Source organism: Haliotis rufescens, unplaced genomic scaffold, assembly GCF_023055435.1.
Source record: "Haliotis rufescens isolate VD_foot unplaced genomic scaffold, xgHalRufe1.0.p SCAF_6, whole genome shotgun sequence".
Taxonomy (NCBI): Eukaryota; Metazoa; Mollusca; class Gastropoda; order Lepetellida; family Haliotidae; genus Haliotis; species Haliotis rufescens.
The window spans coordinates 45,770,361-45,791,004 of record NW_025964334.1 but is presented as its reverse complement, the minus strand read 5'-3'; the positions used below and the strand labels follow the sequence as shown (position 1 = coordinate 45,791,004).

Genomic DNA, 20,644 nt, shown 5'->3' with positions numbered 1-20,644 from the left:
TTTTGGGGACCTGAAGGGAAAAAGAGTACCATCCTCGGAGCCAATTTCCAATGTAATTGCATTAGACTCCGCTTGTTTACTCCTCGAGGGGGGAACCAGCAAACATGATTTCCGTTATCGCGATGATTCTAACAAACACTAAACAGACAGTTGGGGAGTGTGCCCTGTTTATAAACAAGCTATTGGTGCAATTAGCGGGACATGCTACCATGCAGCACTCTCTCGTTCAGACGGATGCTCGTGGTGTAGCTATGCAGGAAGATGGTCGATTTAGAAAATATGGCACTTCATGAGCACTTTCGGTATTCGTTGTTGTTTATTTACCCCGGAGCGTTATGAGGCTCCAGACCAGTAATTAATTTACTCACACTTACAAATAAACTGGGATAAAGTGATGGGTTGCAGAACGTCATGTAGCAGAATCATTCACAGTTTACTTTTTTGTTCTATATATTTATATTAATGCAAGCATCTCTCACACAACCATCAATACCCCTCCTACATGAACTTCCGCTGCTTCATACACATAGTCCCATTATAAATATAGCCGCTCGTTTGCTCAGTTATTGAACATTAAAACGCTAGGTGATATTATTCCCAGATGTTCACGCGTGTTCTATAAATGTCAGACTGGTAATGGAGTATATGCAAAAGAACCTTCTGGGGTTTCAGCATTCTTTTATTTCGTCTTTGACATTTCTCACACTCTTTAATCTTTTGGAAATTAAGTTTAATCCCATAAAAAATTGAGTTCATAATGTATACTGTCAACAGCCTGACTTGAAGGGAGACGCTTAGACTTGTGCAAGTCTCTAATTATTAATTTAAATCATTATTTCTAGATTATATAAATAATAAGATGTGCTGAACAAGTTGTCCCTATAAGAGACCGGCATCTTTAGACTGTCCGCTTATCTAGACTGGCCCCATATAAGGATAGAATTACATTACACCCATGGACTTATCATTCAGTACAGCCTTGGAGCAAGGCTAGGAGGCGCTGTGAAGTGGGACATTGATGGCAGCGTTCGGTGACGTCATGTACATGGCGTGGCTGCACATGTGTCGAACCTCGCAACAGGATCTGCAACTGACATGGAATTTTTAAAATTAAATCAATTTGTGGGTGGTAATATTCAGTCTTTGTATCAGGGCTCGCTGGGCTCCACGCGTCGCAGCTGAGCCTACAAGTGCAATACATGCATCTCCCGACTCACTGCGGGGAGCGTACCGAGATACAGATGCTCAATGATAACCCCGTTAAATAACTGCTATTCTTCGGCCAAAACAACCTAATTAGACTGAATATTTCGCTAATTTCTGACTCGAAAATGCTTTCAGCATGAGGTAATCGCCAAGTAAATAATACAGTTTTCAAAGTAATGGGTGGAATTCAGTCAGGTTAATTTAGTTACTTCGTTCCCCAACAGCCTGCTTCCTTACCGCCATGCATGTTTGTGGTCGCTACCGGGGGTGGGCGTGAGTGGGATATAGTGTGTGTCTAGAGTCCCGGGGGACGGGTGAACGCCCTGCTGTCACACGCACGAGGGTAGACATCTAGACTCTGAAATGAACATATTTTACAGAAAAAAACAGTTAGGGAAGAGAATTTATGGGAGTGAGTGAGTGAGTTGTGTTTAACGCCGCTTTTAACAGTATACCAGTTACATCAAGGCGAGAATTTATGGATATCAACTTCTTTATTATGAGGAACACAACGTTTCGGAGTATATGCTTACTCCTTCATCGGGTGAATGTATGTGTATCACTTCTAAATGCCTTTCAAAGACTTAAAAAACAACAACATTTGTTCAATTATCGTAATAAAATATAATAAAAAAGGAGCCACGAGACTCTCTTCATTTTCTGCAGTAATCAAGATATTGCCAACTATTATAGACTTGCATGGACTATATTGCATATATTTGTTTCAGGGACTGTGTGAAAGACTAGCACAGGGGGGCAGGGGTGCGTCCAGATGACGTAACATTAATAATGTGAGAAGGTTGTAAATATACTCGGGTTGTGTAATATATGGACTCAAGTCACGTGCGCCCAAGGTGTTTGCGAGGCTGTCTGTGTTTGAACTGATGTGGCATATATTATGTTGTTACACCATGGGACTTCAAAACATATTGTTTCATAAAAAATATCAATCATAATATTTCACGGAACTGTGCATCTGCGAGGGGTGTTTATGTAGAGAGACAGTTCCGTCTCGACCAACTACCCGCCATGGATGCTTTAGCATCTTAAAGTCATTCTCTTGCAACTCCTTACAACTATTGTTGAATGTTGACTACATCCTTAATTGATGTCGTACTCTCATCGCTCGCTCATTACATTGTTTCAGTACACCATAGTAGAGACCCATGCTCGCCGATAAAGGCGACTATGCTTGTCCTAAGAGGCGACTAACGGGATCGGTTGGTGAGGGTCGCTGACTTGGTTGATGCATGGCATCGTATCCCAAGTGCGTGGATCGAAACAAACAAACAAACAAACAAGCAAACAGTCAGAGCTATAGATAAGCTTTTGGTTATTTGGGTATTTTACCCAGAGGTTTGATTTTGATTGGATATCCACAATTTCTAGAGTGTATTCAAAAATATTTTACCCACCTGTTTCTTGATATTTTGGTATTTTAACTTGAAAACCTGTTTCGTAACAATCCCCTTAAATCATTTAAATCTAAATGAATAGTAGTTCATCCGTCTGCGTCTGCTTCTGCTTGCGGCTCACTCTCCGGGAAGACATATTTTTTGCAAAACCTAGCATTGTCAGAAAGACGCTATTTTCTGTAGCACCAATCAGCGAGTGTTGAAGATAGAAGTGTTGTACATTAACTAGGCAAGGTGTGCTTTTCAATTCATTTGGCATCTATCAGTATGTTTGACGCACAAGCTTTTCCGAATGTATCTGTCGGTAAGTGAATTTTCCGACCAGCTGATACACAATCTTTTTATCTAACAGTTTTAATATACTAAATCGTTTTGTCTAATGGTTGTAATATAAGCATTAATTTTATTTTAATAGCGTTTTTTATAGTATTTGTTGCGTATCTGATAGACTGGGATTTGATTTGTCTGCGTATTTAAGTTTACATATTTTACGCAAATACGAAACTTATCTCGAGCTCTGAAAAAAACTGTGAAGTATACGCATAGACCCTGTACCAGTATATTATTTCTGGTATAAATTATGTGAAGACGTGTTTTTGTGTTAATGCGGTGGCTGATGACAGGTGAGTGTCTTGTTTGTGTAGGTGCCATCCCTCTTGGCTGCAGACACGTGTGCGGACGCCACGTTTCATCTAAAATATCATGGCTAATCTCCCTTGTTAATATGATACATAACGTGTTGTTTCAGTGACATGTTGGCAGGTGAAGTATGTGTGTGAGCAATCACACTGTAAAGGTCGACATCAGAGAATCGTACACAATATGAGACTAAGGCGATAAACAGCTTGCAGAAATAAATAACGTTCGCGTGGGGAGAAAGAACGGGAAAGGAAGGTTGGCGGCAAGGAAAACGGAGGTGGTGAGTCGATGATAGGGAGAAGAAGAAAAGAGGTGGTGAGAGGGAGAGGGAAGGGTGGGGGGAGGGAGAGGGTAGGGCTGTGAGAGGGAGAGGGAAGGGTGGGGAGAGGGAGAGGGAAGGGTGGGGAGAGGGAAGGGTGGGGAGAGGGAAGGGTGGTGAGAGGGAGAGGGAAGGGTGGGGAGAGGGAAGGGTGGGGAGAGGGAGAGAGAAGGGTGGGGAGAGGGAGAGGGTAGGGCTGTGAGAGGGAGAGGGAAGGGTGGGGAGAGGGAGAGGGAAGGGTGGGGAGAGGAGAGGGTAGGGCGGTGAGAGGGAGAGGGAAGGGTGGGGAGAGGGAGAGGGAAGGGTGGAGATAGGGAGAGGGAAGGGTGGTGAGAGGGAAGGATGGTGAGAGGGAGAGGGAGAGGGAAGGGTGGGGAGAGGGAGAGGGTAGGGCGGTGAGAGGGAGAGGGAAGGGTGGGGAGAGGGAGAGGGAAGGGTGGTGAGAGGGAGAGGGAAGGGTGGGGAGAGGGAGAGGGAAGGGTGGAGATAGGGAGAAGAAGAAAAGAGGTGGTGAGAGGGAGAGGGAAGGGTGGCGAGAGGGAGAGGGTAGGGCGGTGAGAGGGAGAGAGAAGGGTGGAGATAGGGAGAGGGAAGGGTGGTGAGAGGGAAGGGTGGAGATAGGGAGAGGGAAGGGTGGTGAGAGGGAGAGGGAAGGGTGGTGAGAGGGAGAGGGAAGAGTGGTGAGAGGGAGAGGGAAGGGTGGAGATAGGGAGAGGGAAGGGTGGTGAGAGGGAGAGGGAAGGGTGGTGAGAGGGAGAGGGAAGAGTGGTGAGAGGGAGAGGGAAGGGTGGTGAGAGGGAGAGGGAAGGGTGGGGAGAGGGAGAGGGAAGGGTGGTGAGAGGGAGAGGGAAGAGTGGAGATAGGGAGAGGGAAGGGTGGTGAGAGGGAGAGGGAAGAGTGGAGATAGGGAGAGGGAAGGGTGGAGATAGGGAGAGGGAAGGGTGGTGACAGGGAGAGGGAAGGGTGGTGAGAGGGAGAGGGAAGAGTGGAGATAGGGAGAGGGAAGGGTGGTGAGAGGGAGAGGGAAGGGTGGTGAGAGGGAGAGGGTAGGGTGGAGATAGGGAGAGGGAAGGGTGGTGAGAGGGAGAGGGTAGGGTGGAGATAGGGAGAGGGAAGGGTGGAGATAGGGAGAGGGAAGGGTGGTGAGAGGGAGAGTGGAGATAGGGAGAGGGAAGGGTGGTGAGAGGGAGAGGGAGAGTGGAGATAGGGAGAGGGTATGGTGGAGATAGGGAGAGGGAGAGTGGAGATAGGGAGAGGGAAGGGTGGTGAGAGGGAGAGGGAGAGTGGAGATAGGGAGAGGGAAGGGTGGTGAGAGGGAGAGGGAAGAGTGGAGATAGGGAGAGGGAAGGGTGGTGAGAGGGAGAGGGAAGGGTGGTGAGAGGGAGAGGGTAGGGTGGAGATAGGGAGAGGGAAGGGTGGTGAGAGGGAGAGGGAGAGTGGAGATAGGGAGAGGGAAGGGTGGAGATAGGGAGAGGGAAGGGTGGTGAGAGGGAGAGGGAAGGGTGGAGATAGGGAGAGGGAGAGGGTAGGGTGCACGTGGTGAGACGGGAGAGGGAAGGGTGTCGAGAGGGAAGGGTGGTGAGAGGGAGAGGGAGAGGGAAGAGTGGAGATAGGGAGAGGGAGAGTGGAGATAGGGAGAGGGAGAGTGGAGATAGGGAGAGGGAAGGGTGGTGAGAGGGAGAGGGAAGGGTGGAGATAGGGAGACGGAAGGGTGGTGAGAGGGAGAGGGAAGGGTGGAGATAGGGAGAGGGAGAGGGAGAGGGAGAGTGGAGATAGGGAGAGGGAAGGGTGGTGAGAGGGAGAGGGAAGGGTGGAGATAGGGAGACGGAAGGGTGGTGAGAGGGAGAGGGAAGGGTGGAGATAGGGAGAGGGAAGGGTGGTGAGAGGGAGAGGGTAGGGTGCACGTGGTGAGAAGGGAGAGGGAAGGGTGTCGAGAGGGAAGGGTGTCGAGAGGGAAGGGTGGGGTGAGGGAAGGTGGTAAGCGTGTGAGTGAGTATGATTTTACAACCCTCAGTATTCCAGCAATGTTACTACGGGCACTGGGGAGGAGAGATGTGAGCAGTAAGAAGAGGATGGTCAGTAAAAAGATGGTGGTCATCTAGGGCTGAAGAATCACGTGTGGTAATTGGTGGAATGGAGAAGTCAGCGCGCGTGTTATCAATAATAATATCACAAAGGCTTTGAGTATTCAACAATAATATCAGTTTCACTATAAGTTAAGATAATATTTATTGCAGAAACATTCCATTACGGGACAAATGCAATTTCCTTTTAACAAAATGACATACATTCCTGTGGACACAAAAACCAATCATTATTACTATGTCTCTGAAAAATTACAGTGAAATTAGCATCGTTTTCAATGAATAAATACTTTATACTTGATATTAGGAATTAGATTTATGATATTAAAGCTCCGAAATTATGATATAATAAGGATCATGTTTTTTAATAATAAATGATTAGCGAAACGGCGTCCAAGGTGAAGAAGGTGTGATCTCGCGTGGAAGCGAGAGGTCATTGACCTACATCTGCGTCCTACTGCCCTAATTAGCAGGCGCATATCGCTGAGAGTGACCCTGCTGACCGCAGCGATCTCATCAATTGGGTACAGGCCCATAAATGACAAACCCTTGGCTGAATGTTGTAGTAATTGCCGTGTTCACCTTATTAAGTTGCTCGTGTAAGGGATGAAAGGACAGGACTGTGAATGACAACGTATTGACTACCGCACACGTTGACATGGGTTAACGCGAACCAGTAACTATGACATTTCCCTGAGTTTATGACCCAATAACACTATCTGATGTAAATTCATGTCTGGTGTCGGTATTCCCGGTGCTACGTGCACTGTGGATGAGAGAGGCTATCGGTGTTGCGTGCCGATGTTGCGAGCACTGTGGTTAAGAGAGGATCTCGGTGTTGCGTGCACTGTGACTGAGAGAGGATCTCGATGTTGCGTAAACTGTGGTTGAGAGAGGATCTCTGTGTTGCGTAAACTGTGGTTGAGAGAGGATCTCGGTGTTTGCGTACACTGTGGTTGAGAGAGGATCTCGGTGTTGCGTAAACTGTGGTTGAAAGAGGATCTCGGTGTTGCGTACACGAAGGTTGAGAGATGATCTCGGTGTTGCGTAAACTGTGGTTGAAAGAAGATCTCGGTAATGCGTACACTGTGGTTGAGAGAGGATCTCGGCGTTGCGTGCACTGTGGTTGAGAGAGGATCTCGGTGTTGCGTACACTGTGGTTGAGAGAGGATCTTGGTGTTGCAAGCACTGTAGCCGAGATATTTCCGCTGTTTTCATGAGTTGCTAATCAATCACACGGTTACCCCTCGATGATTTTTTTATGACATGGTTGTAGTGAGGTCTATAACCCGTGGTTTATGACCACGTCACATCAAACGGCCTTGTTTCTTTCATAGTTGGGTATAATAAGCTTGTACTACCTTACACCATTACTAGTGCATTGATGGCGGTTCCTTACAAGTTGATCCAACACTACTATAGTCCGAGTCTAAAGCTGATCCCGCAGGTGGGTGAATTCATGACGGCGACTTTTCTGTGGTGAGGGTTTGGAATGCGACTCTGTCCGGACTGTGAGCCCTTCTCAGCCGCGGCGTTCAGGGCGCAGTGGGAGACTTACCCGTGTACCCGAGTCCTCATGACACACGTGATCATACGTGGATCCAGTGCAACCCCCCCTCCCCCTAACACTTCCCCAGTTTTACATCCGTACATGGGAAATGTAATAGTTGTACGTCAAACAATCACAATGACTTACTATTTCGGTGATATATTTCCAACAAATTCCACGATTACTGAACACGTGTTGCCAAGACAAATGCGCCCCTTTTGACACTTTGTCCGCCAGCCCATACCAACGCTTCTAGTGCCCTACTGCAAGGGGCTAGGCAAGGAGGGTTACATGCAAAACTGTACCCGTGAAGATCCGGGGTAGGATAGGTCTTCAGCAACCCATGCTTGCCGTAGCAGCCAAATAAGCTTGTCGTAAGAGGTTGGTAGATCGATGATCATGATGTCAGTTACTGGATTGTCTGGTCCAGACTCGATTATTTACAGACCGCCGTCATATGGCTGGAATATTGCTGAGTGCGGCTTTAAACAACAAACAACAACATGCAAAACTGACAACTACATTCTCTGTTTTTGTTCACACTACGATCTTGTCAATCTATCGGGCAAATTGTTGGTCACAGTTTGTCTTGTAAACACCACTTTGATGACTCAGATACGATATCTCTAGTTCACACATTTACAACGTCTTCACCCGTTGCATAAGTATAGCGGTGTACTGTGCATGCTAGCTGGAGTTCCGGTCATAAATCACTCACGCTGCAGAGGTATTGTCGGAAATGTTTTACATTTTTAAAAAATGAAATGCCGCGTAAATAGACTTACACGTGCAAGGTCAGCGCTAAGCGCGTGTTGTTGAAAAAAATACACTGAAGGGAAAACACCTTGAAGGCTATGGCAACCATGCTAGGTTACGAAGGGAGACTACTCCAGGCCGTGGAGGTTATCGGGATGGCTGTCAGTACGTTTGATATAGCGAAATCTCTAATTAGAGGTAAGGGGGAAGTGTAGAGAGTCTGATAAAGAGACTGGGTTTGATATAGCAAGTCTGCTCTGGTTCACATCGTAAACATGTCGAGTAGCTCAATCAAATAGATTTCTTGAAGATGACCGCCCTTTGGCCCCCATCAAAGCCGCGGCGATACCTGCTGATATCCCCATCCCGAGAGACCTCCAACAGGTGATTAGAGGCAACTCGGCCCCTCACCACATGTTTATGTGAGGGGATTTGCATGTGGTTGTGTACACTTTCCACCCCGTCTGCAGTCAAGGGGCGGCGACGGGGGCAACCTAGCAAGTCAGCAGATGGCACCAATGGTTGCCGCCCCTTTCATACCCTGTTTACAAGATGGCGTTTAAAGGATTAATACTGACTGTATGAAATAGGCACACGACCACCAGAATCTCTACTTGTAAACGATGAAATTGCAGATTTGGTAGACAAACATCTCGTCTCTGAAATGAAAATATTTTACAGAAAAAGCAGTTGTTAAATTACCTTAATAAAATATAATTAAGAGGAGCCCAGAGACTCTCTTCCTAAACTCAGAGACCATATAGTATCTATTATATGGTCTCTGCTAAACTGCAATAATCAAGACTTGCCAAATATTATGGACTTGCATGAGCTGTAGTGGATGCATTTGTTTAGGGGCCGCATGACAGACTGCAGATTTGGGTGAAGATTGTCTTTAGCTGCATGGGCAGTAATGTCGAATTATTGGCTATGGGTTATATACCCTAGGTATTTCCAGGGCAGTCTGTGTTGTTAACAGGCCCCCACTACCTCAAACCGAGTTATTCTGACGATGGTAAAAGACACACAATGATGTTGTTGATGAAAGGAGATATTTTCTGTATGTTGTTGTGTTGGTTGGGAGATGAAATCCCGGACGGGCGGCTATACTGACTGGTAGCGACAGGAATGCGGCAACGGGAGCAGTCTTGCTCTTTGAAAGACGACACCTGTTTTCGCACGCCTTGCACGTGCAATAGTTACAGGTCTGATATTATCTTGTGTGGGACTTAGCGATCCAGGAAGTAACGCGCGTGATCACACGGAAGAGCCAATGTGCTATTTACATCATTTCATATCGGAACTATAATTACATTAACTGGTTGGGGTCGCACTATAATTGTACAGGGACGGTGTCCAGTTAGTGGACCGTTTTGTGTTGTGAGCTTCCTGTCGCCCAGTGGGAAATATCATTTAAATATTCATGTCTGAGAAACTTGTATCCATGTTATCAGTCCTTGTGAGTCGTTATCAAACTCACACGCCATGCAACCTGACGAACCCACCCTTATATATTGTGTGTACACATTAGAGGTGATAAGACAATATTGTGTTTCTGCACATCTGTCATGTTAGACTTGAATCTTACCTCACAGACAGAACCTAAATGATGAAGATGCATTGTTTAAATAAGATGAGTGAAGCGTGTGATAATCATCCCCTGGGAACAATGCGTATCTGCATAAAACTTTTATCCAGAAATAAAGTGATGTTATTTCAAAATATAGATCTACAAAATACAAAATAAAATCCAAAAGAAGCCCAGAATTATACTTAGTTTTAGCTATAGCTAAGGCAATCTAGACTTTCCAAACCATTCTAGACTTGAGTTGGATTCTTTTTTAAATTTATGCTCTAGGGTCTGAGATACAGACTTAACTGCATGCCATTTTCTAAGCAGTTCAAGAAATGTAATAGGGTATAGCAGAGCAAATCCACTACAGCCCAGGACAAACTCACTACAGCCCCATCCCTAGACAAACCCACTACAGCCCAAGACCCAGACAAACCCACTACAGCCCCAGCCCCAGACAAACTCACTACAGCCTCAGTCAAATCCACTACAGTCCCAGCCCCAGACAAACCCACTACAGCCCCAGCCCCAGACAAACTCACTACAGCCTCAGTCAAACCCACTACAGCCCCAGCCCCAGACAAACCCACTACAGCCCCAGCCCCAGACAAACCCACTTCAGCCCCAGCCCCAGACAAACCCACTACAGCCCCAGCCCGAGACAAACTCACTACATCCTCATTCAAACCCACTACAGCCCCAGCCAAACTCACTACAGCCTCGGACAAACCCACTACAGCCCCAGCCAAACTCACTACAGCCTCAGACAAACCCACTACAGTCCCAGCCTCAGACAAACTCACTACAGCCCCAGCCTCAGACAAACCCACTACAATCCCAGCCTCAGACAAACTCACTACAGTCCCAGCCTCAGACAAACCCACTACAGTCCCAGCCTCAGACAAACCCACTACAGTCCAAGCCCCAGACAAACCCACTACAGTCCCAGCTGCAGACAAACCCACTACCTGACGACCCCACCCTTATATATTGTGTGTACACATTAGAGGTGATAAGACAATATTGTGTTTCTGCACATCTGTCATGTTAGACTTGAATCTTACCTCACAGACAGAACCTAAATGATGAAGATGCATTGTTTAAATAAGATGAGTGAAGCGTGTGATAATCATCCCCTGGGAACAATGCGTATCTGCATGAAGACTAAAATTTTTATCCAGAAATAAAGTGATGTTATTTCAAAATATAGATCTACAAAATACAAAATAAAATCCAAATGAAGCCCAGAATTATACTTAGTTTTAGCTATAGCTAAGGCAATCTAGACTTTCCAAACCATTCCAGACTTGAGTTGGATTCTTTTTTAAATTTATGCTCTAGGGTCTGAGATACAGACTTATCTGCATGCCATTTTCTAAGCAGTTCAAGAAATGTAATAGGGTATAGCAGAGCAAATCCACTACAGCCCCAGACAAACTCACTACAGCCCCATCCCTAGACAAACCCACTACAGCCCAAGACCCAGACAAACCCACTACAGTCCCAGCCCCAGACAAACCGACTACAGCCCCAGCCCCAGACAAACCCACTACAGCCCCAGCCCCAGACAAACCCACTACAGCCACAGCCCCAGACAAACCCACTACAGCCCCAGCCCCAGCCAAACTCACTACAGCCTCAGTCAAACCCACTACAGCCCCAGACAAACTCACTACAGCCTCAGACAAACCCACTACAGTCCCAGCCTCAGACAAACTCACTACAGCCCCAGCCTCAGAAAAACCCAATACAATCCCAGCCTCAGACAAACTCACTACAGTCCCAGCTTCAGACAAACCCACTACAGCCCCAGCCTCAGACAAACTCACTACAGTCCAAGCCCCAGACAAACCCACTACAGTCCCAGCCCCAGACGAACCAACTACAGTCCCAGCCTCAGACAAACCCACTACAGTCCAAGCCCCAGACAAACCAACTACAGTCCCAGCCTCAGACAAACCCACCACAGCCCCAGCCCCAGACAAACCCACTACAGTCCCAGCCTCAGACAAACCCACTACAGACACAGCCCCAGACAAACTCACTACAGTCCGAGCCCCAGACAAACCCAATTACAGTCCCAGCCCCAGACAAACCCACTACAGCCCCAGCCCCAGCCCCAGACAAACATACGCATAGACATACAGATACAAGCACAAACACACACACACACTCGCTCACAACGCACCCATACCTAACTGTACATTCAGGTATATGTTATGTTATTTGTACGGGATATGGGGCGGTGAGGTAGCCTAGTGGTTAAAGCGTCGCTCGTCACGCCGAAGACCCAGGTTCGATTCCCCCAATGGGTACAATGAGTGAAGCCCATTTGTGGCGCCCCCCAGCAGTGATATTGCTGGAATATTGCTAAAAGCGGCGTAAGACAATGTTCACTCACTCACTCACTTATACTGGATATACAATTTAATGAATATTCCGTGAACCAGGGTATACGGCTATTCAACATTAGCTAGACGATCCTTCAATCTGATTTATTAAGTCATGCCGAATATGTGAAGACGTCAGTTACTGTAGCGGGCTGGATGTTATATATAGTAAATATATCGATCACTGAGGTGACGCCAGATCATTACCCGTCTTTGTTGTGGCCCCTCGTGGCTGCCCCCACGTGGTCAAGGCGTCTCCCCTCACTCTACGTCGACCACCCCGGCGTCCCCAGCCACGTCTAGACAACACTCCCTAATGTGGGAACATCTCCGACATTAGTGACACCTTACCACCTCTCTGATCCCGTAGGTCTTATCGCTGAGAGATTGTGTAAGTTGGCAACCCAAATCTGTTACGAGGGGAACAACGAGGCCGTGTGCTGGCGCGCTGGACTTTCTGAAACACACAGGTCTTTAAGGAGCAGATTTATTACTAACCATCACAGATTACTGGTAATACACGTGCTCTATTTTGGAGGGTGACGTTTGGAGGCTAATTAGTGAAAACAGATCAGATATCGCCCAGTCTGCCTCTATGTCTGTGTCTGCTTGGGAAACACTTTTTAATTTTTGGTTTACGGATTCGACTAGCCGGCGCCAAAAACACACAATCAGAAAATAAAAATAGTTTAAATTTTTTTTCATTTGTCCGACCGCTCTATCTTTGATGGATTAGAATAAATGGATAGAAGTACAAATAACCAACAAAATATAACTTTCACCTTTCTAAACACATATATGGAACTGTAATAAAATGTAAACATCCTGCACTAAAGAATAAGCAGTACTTTTCCACTAGCCGACCAACCAAAGCTACTGTATGTCAAATAAGAAGAAAATATGGAGCTTTACATGTTTACTATTATTTCCACCTAACCAATGAAAGTGTGTGAACCCTAAAATATGCAATGTCTTTCCACAAAACTACTTGTCTACCCACCTAGATATTTTACCTGTCTACCCACCTAGATATTTTACCTGTCTACCCACCTAGATATTTTACCTGTCTACCCACCTAGATATTTTACCTGTCTACCCACCTAGATATGTTACCTGTCTATCCACCTAGATATGTTGCTTGTCTACCCATCCAGATAGTTCGCCTGTCTAACTTTCAACAAGTCTGATTGGGTGCCTCTCAACACAACTGCAACCGTATCACACAGTTTTATCTGTCGATGTATTCAAATATACTCAACGACAAAAGTAACGCGAATACCGTACATATTGGTTAATACATGTAAAAATACTCATGTTCAGGAGATATTCGATTGGTTCGACGCACAAACGAACAAACCGGTATGTTGTGTGAATCGACGCTCATTAACGCATCACATGCGACGTCATAGATCCATGACTCGACAACATGTGTCTCGTGCAGGACGGGCGTGTAAAGTTTGGAAATCGCGTGCAGCATATGCTGAGAAGAATAAAGACACTCTGTAGTGACATTTGATTGGTTGTTAGTTTGGTCATTAATTGGTACACATTGGAAACATCTCTTCTTAACGTCCATACTTCTCTATATGTTTGGTACGCGTGTCTTATTCTGTGACCTCTGATTGACCTTCTGTTACATGAAATCCTTGTTCTTCCAGCGCTGGTTGTGCGTTTCCTCACCAAGAGGTTTATATGGGAGTACGACCCGACTCTAGGTAAGTCTTGTATCCACTATCTACACAGAATCAACGTTTACAACACCGAGTCCTCAAGGATGCTGCAGCTAAAGATACATATTTTCTTTGATATTCGCTTTTATTATTATGTACCTTGAAGTGAACTAATATCTTCATCTAAATATGTAGAATCATATTTGATTAGTATAAACTTACGTGTGAAGTGCACTTCCAGTCTGCTGTGACGGCATTGTGGTTTTCAGGTTGTAATAGGCTTGGTAACACACACACACACACACACACACACACACACACACACACACACACACACACACACACACACACACACACACACACACCATACACACACACACACATACATCATACATACATACATACATACATACATACATACATACATACATACATACATACATACATACATACATCATACAATTATCATCGAACACTTTATTTGAACTATCTTCCTTTGGCCATGTTCTGACTATGGTATGATGGCGTCGTGTGTTGCAGAGTGCACGTATAAACACCCCACCAACGTGGACGACGAGCCTGTTCTGATGGAAATACTGGATACAGCTGGAATTGTAAGTAGCCATGTGTGCACTAACTGTAGTTACTGCTGATCATTATTCACAACCGAAATAACAGTTTTGATAAATTTCCAAAACGTGAGTGAGTGAGTGAGTGAATGACCTTTTGTTCCCGCAGTGTCATGCTGGGGAACACCTGTAAAGGGCTTCACACATTGTACTCAAACCTCTAGGCTACCCTCCCGACCCCGTTCTCGCACTTAATTATTTTAACATCAATAGCTGCACTTAGTTTTAGGTGAATAGCACTCGTTAAGCGGATAGTGATAGATGGAGCTAAAGTCTAGGCAATCTCAGACGACCGTTATGTTCAATGGACATTGAACATGTGGGACTATTGTATTCCTCGAAGTTGCAGTAATTGTCTTGTGTTTCAAAGATGGCGTGACAAATTGCATTGCCTAAGGTTTGACCAACATGTACAGTGCTTGAACAGAAAGCAGACAACTACCAGTCGGTCATATATCCCCACAACTGCCCACTTATACGTGAACAGACACTGACAGCACATCGCCACTGGCATGTACATCCTCTACAAACGGTTAGCTCATGTTTTGATACCAGATGAAAGACAAATATATCACTTAGGAAATACCCTACGAAGCATTGTAATGATTGCCTGGTAGGATGGTATGTGGCTGTCTGTTGGTGCCCCCAGTGTTTTGGTGCTGATGAAAGCTTCTTCAGCCTCCAGCCCGCATGCCTGCCATGTCTCCCCTCCTCCCAATTACCCCATCTTCACCTCCATCTTCACCTCCATCTGTCTCGGCAGCGGCTGCTGTAAAACGTCACGACTTACACAGAAACATATGTCAAAGTAGTTTACTGGCGCAAAGTCAGATTCTAGATGAAGTTTTATAGACAAATACCATAATATGAAATTAAACGGAAAGGCGGTCTCAAGGAGTTCCTTTGGTTAAACATTCATCTACCACACATAATAAAATGGACGGGACGCATATACAGACACAAATCAGTCTGTTTGAGAAGCGTCACGTGACTAAGAAACATTTTATGATCCGAACACAACTGAGTGGGTATTTCTTAATTATGTATGTTATGTATAACACAACAGGCCACATAAACACAAGGCAATTTGGTCTTGGTCCTTGAGGCATGTACATGATATGTTTGACCCACGTGTAGTGGGGCCGAATTCACACGAGGAGGAGATCCTTGGGTAGTTAGTTCGTATGAGGAGGAGCTTCTTGGGTAGTTAGTTCGTATGAGGAGGAGATCCTTGGGTGGTTAGTTCGTATGAGGAGGAGATCCTATGGTGTTTAGTTCGTATGAGGAAATCCATGGGTAGTAAGTTCGTATGAGGAGGAGTTCCCAGGATAGTTGATCGTTTGAGATCCTTTGGCAGTAAGACCGAGTTCATATGCCGAGTAGACCCTTGGGTTATAGGTCGTATTAAGAGATCTTTAGTATGGTTCAAGTTTATATAATATATATTGTGGGTGTTGTATGGGAACAGTTTGAACAATTATAGACTTGGAAAAAGCCCTTGGGTGGACGGTGTGTGTCTGTGTGTGTGAGAAAGATTTATTTTGCCGTGTCATAGAGGCGGACACTCATGTGGGCAGTCTAACCCGGACCTTTGACATTCTGGGTTAACTGTGTTAAAACGAATTCCCCTCCATGCAACCAAATAATCACATTTGAAAAAGGCTTTGCCAGGATGGTCTCTATTCCTGTTTTTGAACTATGTAGGGAAGGGCAGACGTGTGTGGACCTCCAGTAATGGATGAATTGATGTCTGATGTTGTCTGTTTTCAGCAGGAGGATACCATACACAGGGAAGGCTCTGTCCGGTGGGCGGACGGGTTCGTGCTGGTCTACGCCATCAACGACCGCCAGAGCTTTGAGGAGATGGTTAAGATGAAGGAGTACCTGGATGACCTCAAGAAGACCAATGTACAGTGTGTGCTCGTGGGCAACAAAGTCGACCTGCTACATGAACGCAAGGTGGAGACAACTGAAGGCCAGACTCTGGCCCAAGATATGGCCTGTGCTTTCTTCGAGACCTCCGCTAGTGATGGCGGCCCAGACATTTCCGAACTATTCCACGAACTACATCGTGAAGTGCGGCGCAGGAAAATGATAGAGAACAAAGGCCGACGGAGAAGTAGTGCACAACAAGTCCGTCACGTATTCAATAGGATGCTGAATAAGATAGGCAGCACTACATGAATGCAAGGGTTGTAGACACTCTTAACTGTGATAAACTGTGATGCAAGAGAGGAAGTGACGTCATTGTCTGGGTCACGTGTCTCTGGGTAACGGCGAGAAGTGCTGGAAAGTCCTTTCCTGCCGAAGCGGGTGTTTTGACCCTTGTATCCAGTGAAAAGTTGAACGTTTTCTGACGAATTTATGCTATATGTGGATGAACATCTGTGATAAGTCAGAAGCGCTAAGAACGCAAGTCCTATTCGTACCTACAGTGTTTCAATGATAACTGGTTCTGCTAGCTGCACCGAGGGCGAGGCACCTGTCCTCTTCCAACAAGTGATCTTGGAGGTTGCCGTAAAGCACACAGCATGGCAGTCGTAACGAAATGACCCTTCTGTACATGGTAAACGCGAAAGACATACCCAGTGTATAACACACTCATGTACATTGGTAGGCTTGGGGGTTGACGTGGATGACACGTGTCACACTGAGCGATGTTGACAACAATGACACGCACCTGCGTTGATCGGGTAGTTCATGTGACCACACTGTCGACTTCAAATGTATGTACATATTGTCAGACGGTTTTCCTTTCGGGTCTTTTGTCAGAAGTTTTATTTATTTACGTCCAGAATCAACTAGAAACATTACACACGCACTGCACGTAGTGACGTCATTGGCAATGCGTGCAGACAAACATTACACACGCACTGCACGTAGTGACGTCATTGGCAATGCGTGCAGACAAACATTACACACGCACTGTACGCAATGACGTCATTGGCAATACGTGCATGTTGGACCATGTGTATTACCTTGACTGATCAGGTGAGTTAACATTCCTGCACGTGCAACAACCCATGCTGTTCTTACTATATTACTGTATACCATGGCCAGACTCACGACGTAATTATGTATAACCTATGTGAACAAATGTGTATACCAAATATACAATAAAATATTCAGACAATATGATTGCATCTGTCTTTCGTGTCGAGTGAAAGATCAAAATCCAATAAACAAACCTGTTTCTTTATGAGACTGTTGGCGTAATGCCACTGACTATGAATGATTTGGTTTTCAATCTGAGGGAAAGTTATCGAGCTGACATTCCGGAAACCAGTCCTTAACTCATGGATGGTCAGGCGCACGGACGTTACTGACACAATCAAGTCTCAATTCGTGTCGGAAACTTTTGGTTCGTTGGTTTCTCTGGAAAGCTGACGTCCCACAGGGCGCCACATTGGTGCAGTGATTGTAGTTTGCTGTCAGGAATCGCATGTACTGCACCAATCATGGACACGCCACTCTACTTTCCTTTGTTCTGTGTTTAAGGAGAGTGAAAAAAGACAAATTCGATCAGCTGTGATGATGTCAGAGGTGAGGTGAGATGAAATGGGGTTTAACGTCACGTTCAAGATTATTGCACGTATATGGCCATATGCATTCACGTGTGTGGGGCTGCTGCACTACTCAGGACGAATGCTGGTAACAACAAGAACCATCTTTTACCGTTTTTATGGTATGGCACAGCCGGGAATCGAACCACCGACCTTCCTCTGTCTGGGCAGACGCTGTATCCACTAGATAAGGATACGAGAAACATATGAATTGGAAACCCAACATTGTGTTTGCAAGTGAAATGGAGTAAGTTGGTTTAAGTGCTCCTTTGAACAGTATTTAATTATGTCACGGCTGTCAGATTGATGTTGGAGGAAAGACCAGAGAGATGCAGAGCTTAGACGTTTAATTACCACTTTGGTGAAACCCACGGACACGGTGTTGACAAAACAAGGGTGATTCTGAGATCCGAACGCAAAATCATCGGATCTAAACACGGCAATATATAACACTATACCCATATGATTACTATGACTATATGATTACCAGATCATACAAAAAACAAAAACTATAGTATTTTGATTAAGGAAGAGAATTTATTGATGTCAACTTCTTGGGGGAATACAACGTTTCGGAGTGTATGCTTACTCCTCCATTCACCTGATGAGTAAGCATTTTCTCCGAAACGTTTTGTTCCTCATAATAAAGAAGTTGACATCCATAAATTTTCTTCCTTATGTGTATCACCTCTTAATGCCTTTCAAAGACTTATATTTTGATTCTCTTATATAATTTTCACACGATTAAAGAGATGATAAAATGACAGCCATCACCATACACACATGCTAACACCCTTAACTCATGATCGGGATACGTTTAAAAGGAACAAATATGCCGATCGCGTTTTATGCCAACATTTGCAAACATGAACTGTTACATGCCTTTTTCGCCCAATGGAATGCAGATAGTTGATTGGTTATTCTCTGGCGTTGACGTTTTATATTAACATAATATATATATATATACATGACATCTGGATATCTTTATATTTAATATTCACACAGATAGGTGTGCGCAGGTCAACGGACGTGCCAGTGTTGTGCTCTGTGAACCGGGGACCTGTGACATTCTAGTGACACGCCGGGAAACAACCAGGCACCGCTTGTTGTACATGTCCATATGAAGCAGTCATTCTCTCAATCCAATCATCTGAATCCTGTATGAATATCACATATCATATTCTAACGATACACATTTCTTTGTGTTTACAAACTATTAAAATACAGAAACCGAAAAATGGCAACAGAGCTATTGGACAAGCCCTTCTATTTGTGACCACATGAAGGACCATGCAGTGTCCTCGGACCAACTTTCCACCAGGCACCGGTGGTGTGTTTACAGACATTTAGCCACATGTGATCACAATGTCATATGTATCCAAAAGTTAGATGGAATGTCGTGTATTTACAATATAGAAGGGATGATGCTTAACTCTGTCCTGGGTGAATGTTTGCATCAAAAATTGATATTCACTGCTAACACCTTGCCAACGAAGACGGCATCACTGGTTGAAATATGGTGTTTATGAGCTCGAGGTCGACTCGTTACTTCTGGTACATGTGGATGTATCCGGTACATGTGACGTGATCTCGTGTGTATACGTGATGTATCCGGTACAGGTGACGTGATCTCGTGTGTATACGTGATGTATCCGGTACAGGTGACGTGATCTCGTGGATATACGTGATGTATCCGGCATATATGACGTGAAGTGATGTGTATTTGATATATCCGGTACATATGAAGTGAAGTGATGTGTATGTGAGTACAATCTTCAAAAGGAGAAGAAACTGGGGAGAATAGAGAAATAAGAAACACACGTTAGGATTTATATCTACTATTGAATTGCTTTAAATATATTATGTTTTTGTATTGTGTCTACATTGACACAAAATCAAGTTGATGTCAATAAAACCATTACAGCTATCATAATGTGTACAGGGCATGTAATAGAGCACCTCTATGATAACCATACGAATGACATTTAATTAAAGAAATAATAGGAAATTTTCCCAAGGGATCCCACATCTGAAACTACGATCCAAACCTTCACAGATCAGGTTTTGTATGTATAAGTACAATTGTTGTAAGTTCATATGAATAAAAACTGCATCCATAGGATTCCGCGCGAAGACTTGCCTTAAAGTTTGAGAAAGGATAAATATTTATCTGTTGATTTGTTCTAGATATTCCCTTGTGGTAAATATACTTTGTAAACAAGCCTCAAGTAGTTTTTCTTTCATCTGTAATCTTTCTCATTTACCACTCGTTTGAACAACTTTTACAGACAGGTCTCATGCACATCCCAAAGATTGTCTATGAACACGTTTCTGTTAACGGCGAAGGTAAGCGAATTGTCTGGACTTGGCCACGTCTTATGGCATCATACAAAAGCCATTCACCCCTCAGGTCACAATGAATGTATTATTAGAATTCAACTAAAATAAATGTGAGGCCGGAGGCATATTTTCTGAAAGAAATTGTTAATGGTATGTGTATATTAGATGTCGCTGGATGTGGTTCTCGTGCATGGTTGGTTGGACTACCTGTATTGCTGTTTGGACCAGCTGTATGGCGTATTTCAAGCACAGAGAGAAGGGAAGACAAAGTGTTTTCTTCGTCTTTAGGAAATTAACGGCAATACAATGATGTGCGGGGATGGGATGAGAATCTGGTAATGCATTCATTATGGCCTTTTATTGATTTTCGCCAGCTATATTGCAACACTTGAATTCAATAATTAACGTTTAAATCCCTCAGGAAAAATCATTTTCATGAAAGGATCAGGTTCAGTAAATTAACTTTGTCACAATACAAGACATCATCTGTGTTCAGTGTTTGACTGTTTGT

At 44.7% G+C, this 20,644-nt stretch overlaps 1 protein-coding gene and 1 long non-coding RNA gene across 2 annotated transcripts in view; one reads left to right on the top strand and one right to left on the bottom strand.

Annotated features, from left to right (window-relative positions):
- The window catches only part of LOC124142936 (ras-related and estrogen-regulated growth inhibitor-like), a 32,683-nt gene extending 15,318 nt beyond the window's left edge, over window positions 1–17,365 (top strand). Inside the window, exons 2-4 of the mRNA XM_046511695.2 lie at window positions 13,590–13,646; window positions 14,142–14,215; window positions 16,001–17,365. Of these exons, the coding sequence (XP_046367651.1) occupies window positions 13,590–13,646; window positions 14,142–14,215; window positions 16,001–16,414 (545 nt within the window). The 3' untranslated portion in view covers window positions 16,415–17,365. The remainder of the gene's footprint in view (window positions 1–13,589; window positions 13,647–14,141; window positions 14,216–16,000) is intronic.
- LOC124142937 lies at window positions 672–12,257 on the bottom strand. Its single transcript, XR_006862229.2, has 3 exons — window positions 12,139–12,257; window positions 8,547–8,627; window positions 672–1,564 (listed from the first exon to the last, which is right to left on the bottom strand). It is a non-coding gene; the product is annotated as an uncharacterized LOC124142937 (long non-coding RNA).
- Window positions 17,366–20,644: the final 3,279 nt, after the last annotated feature.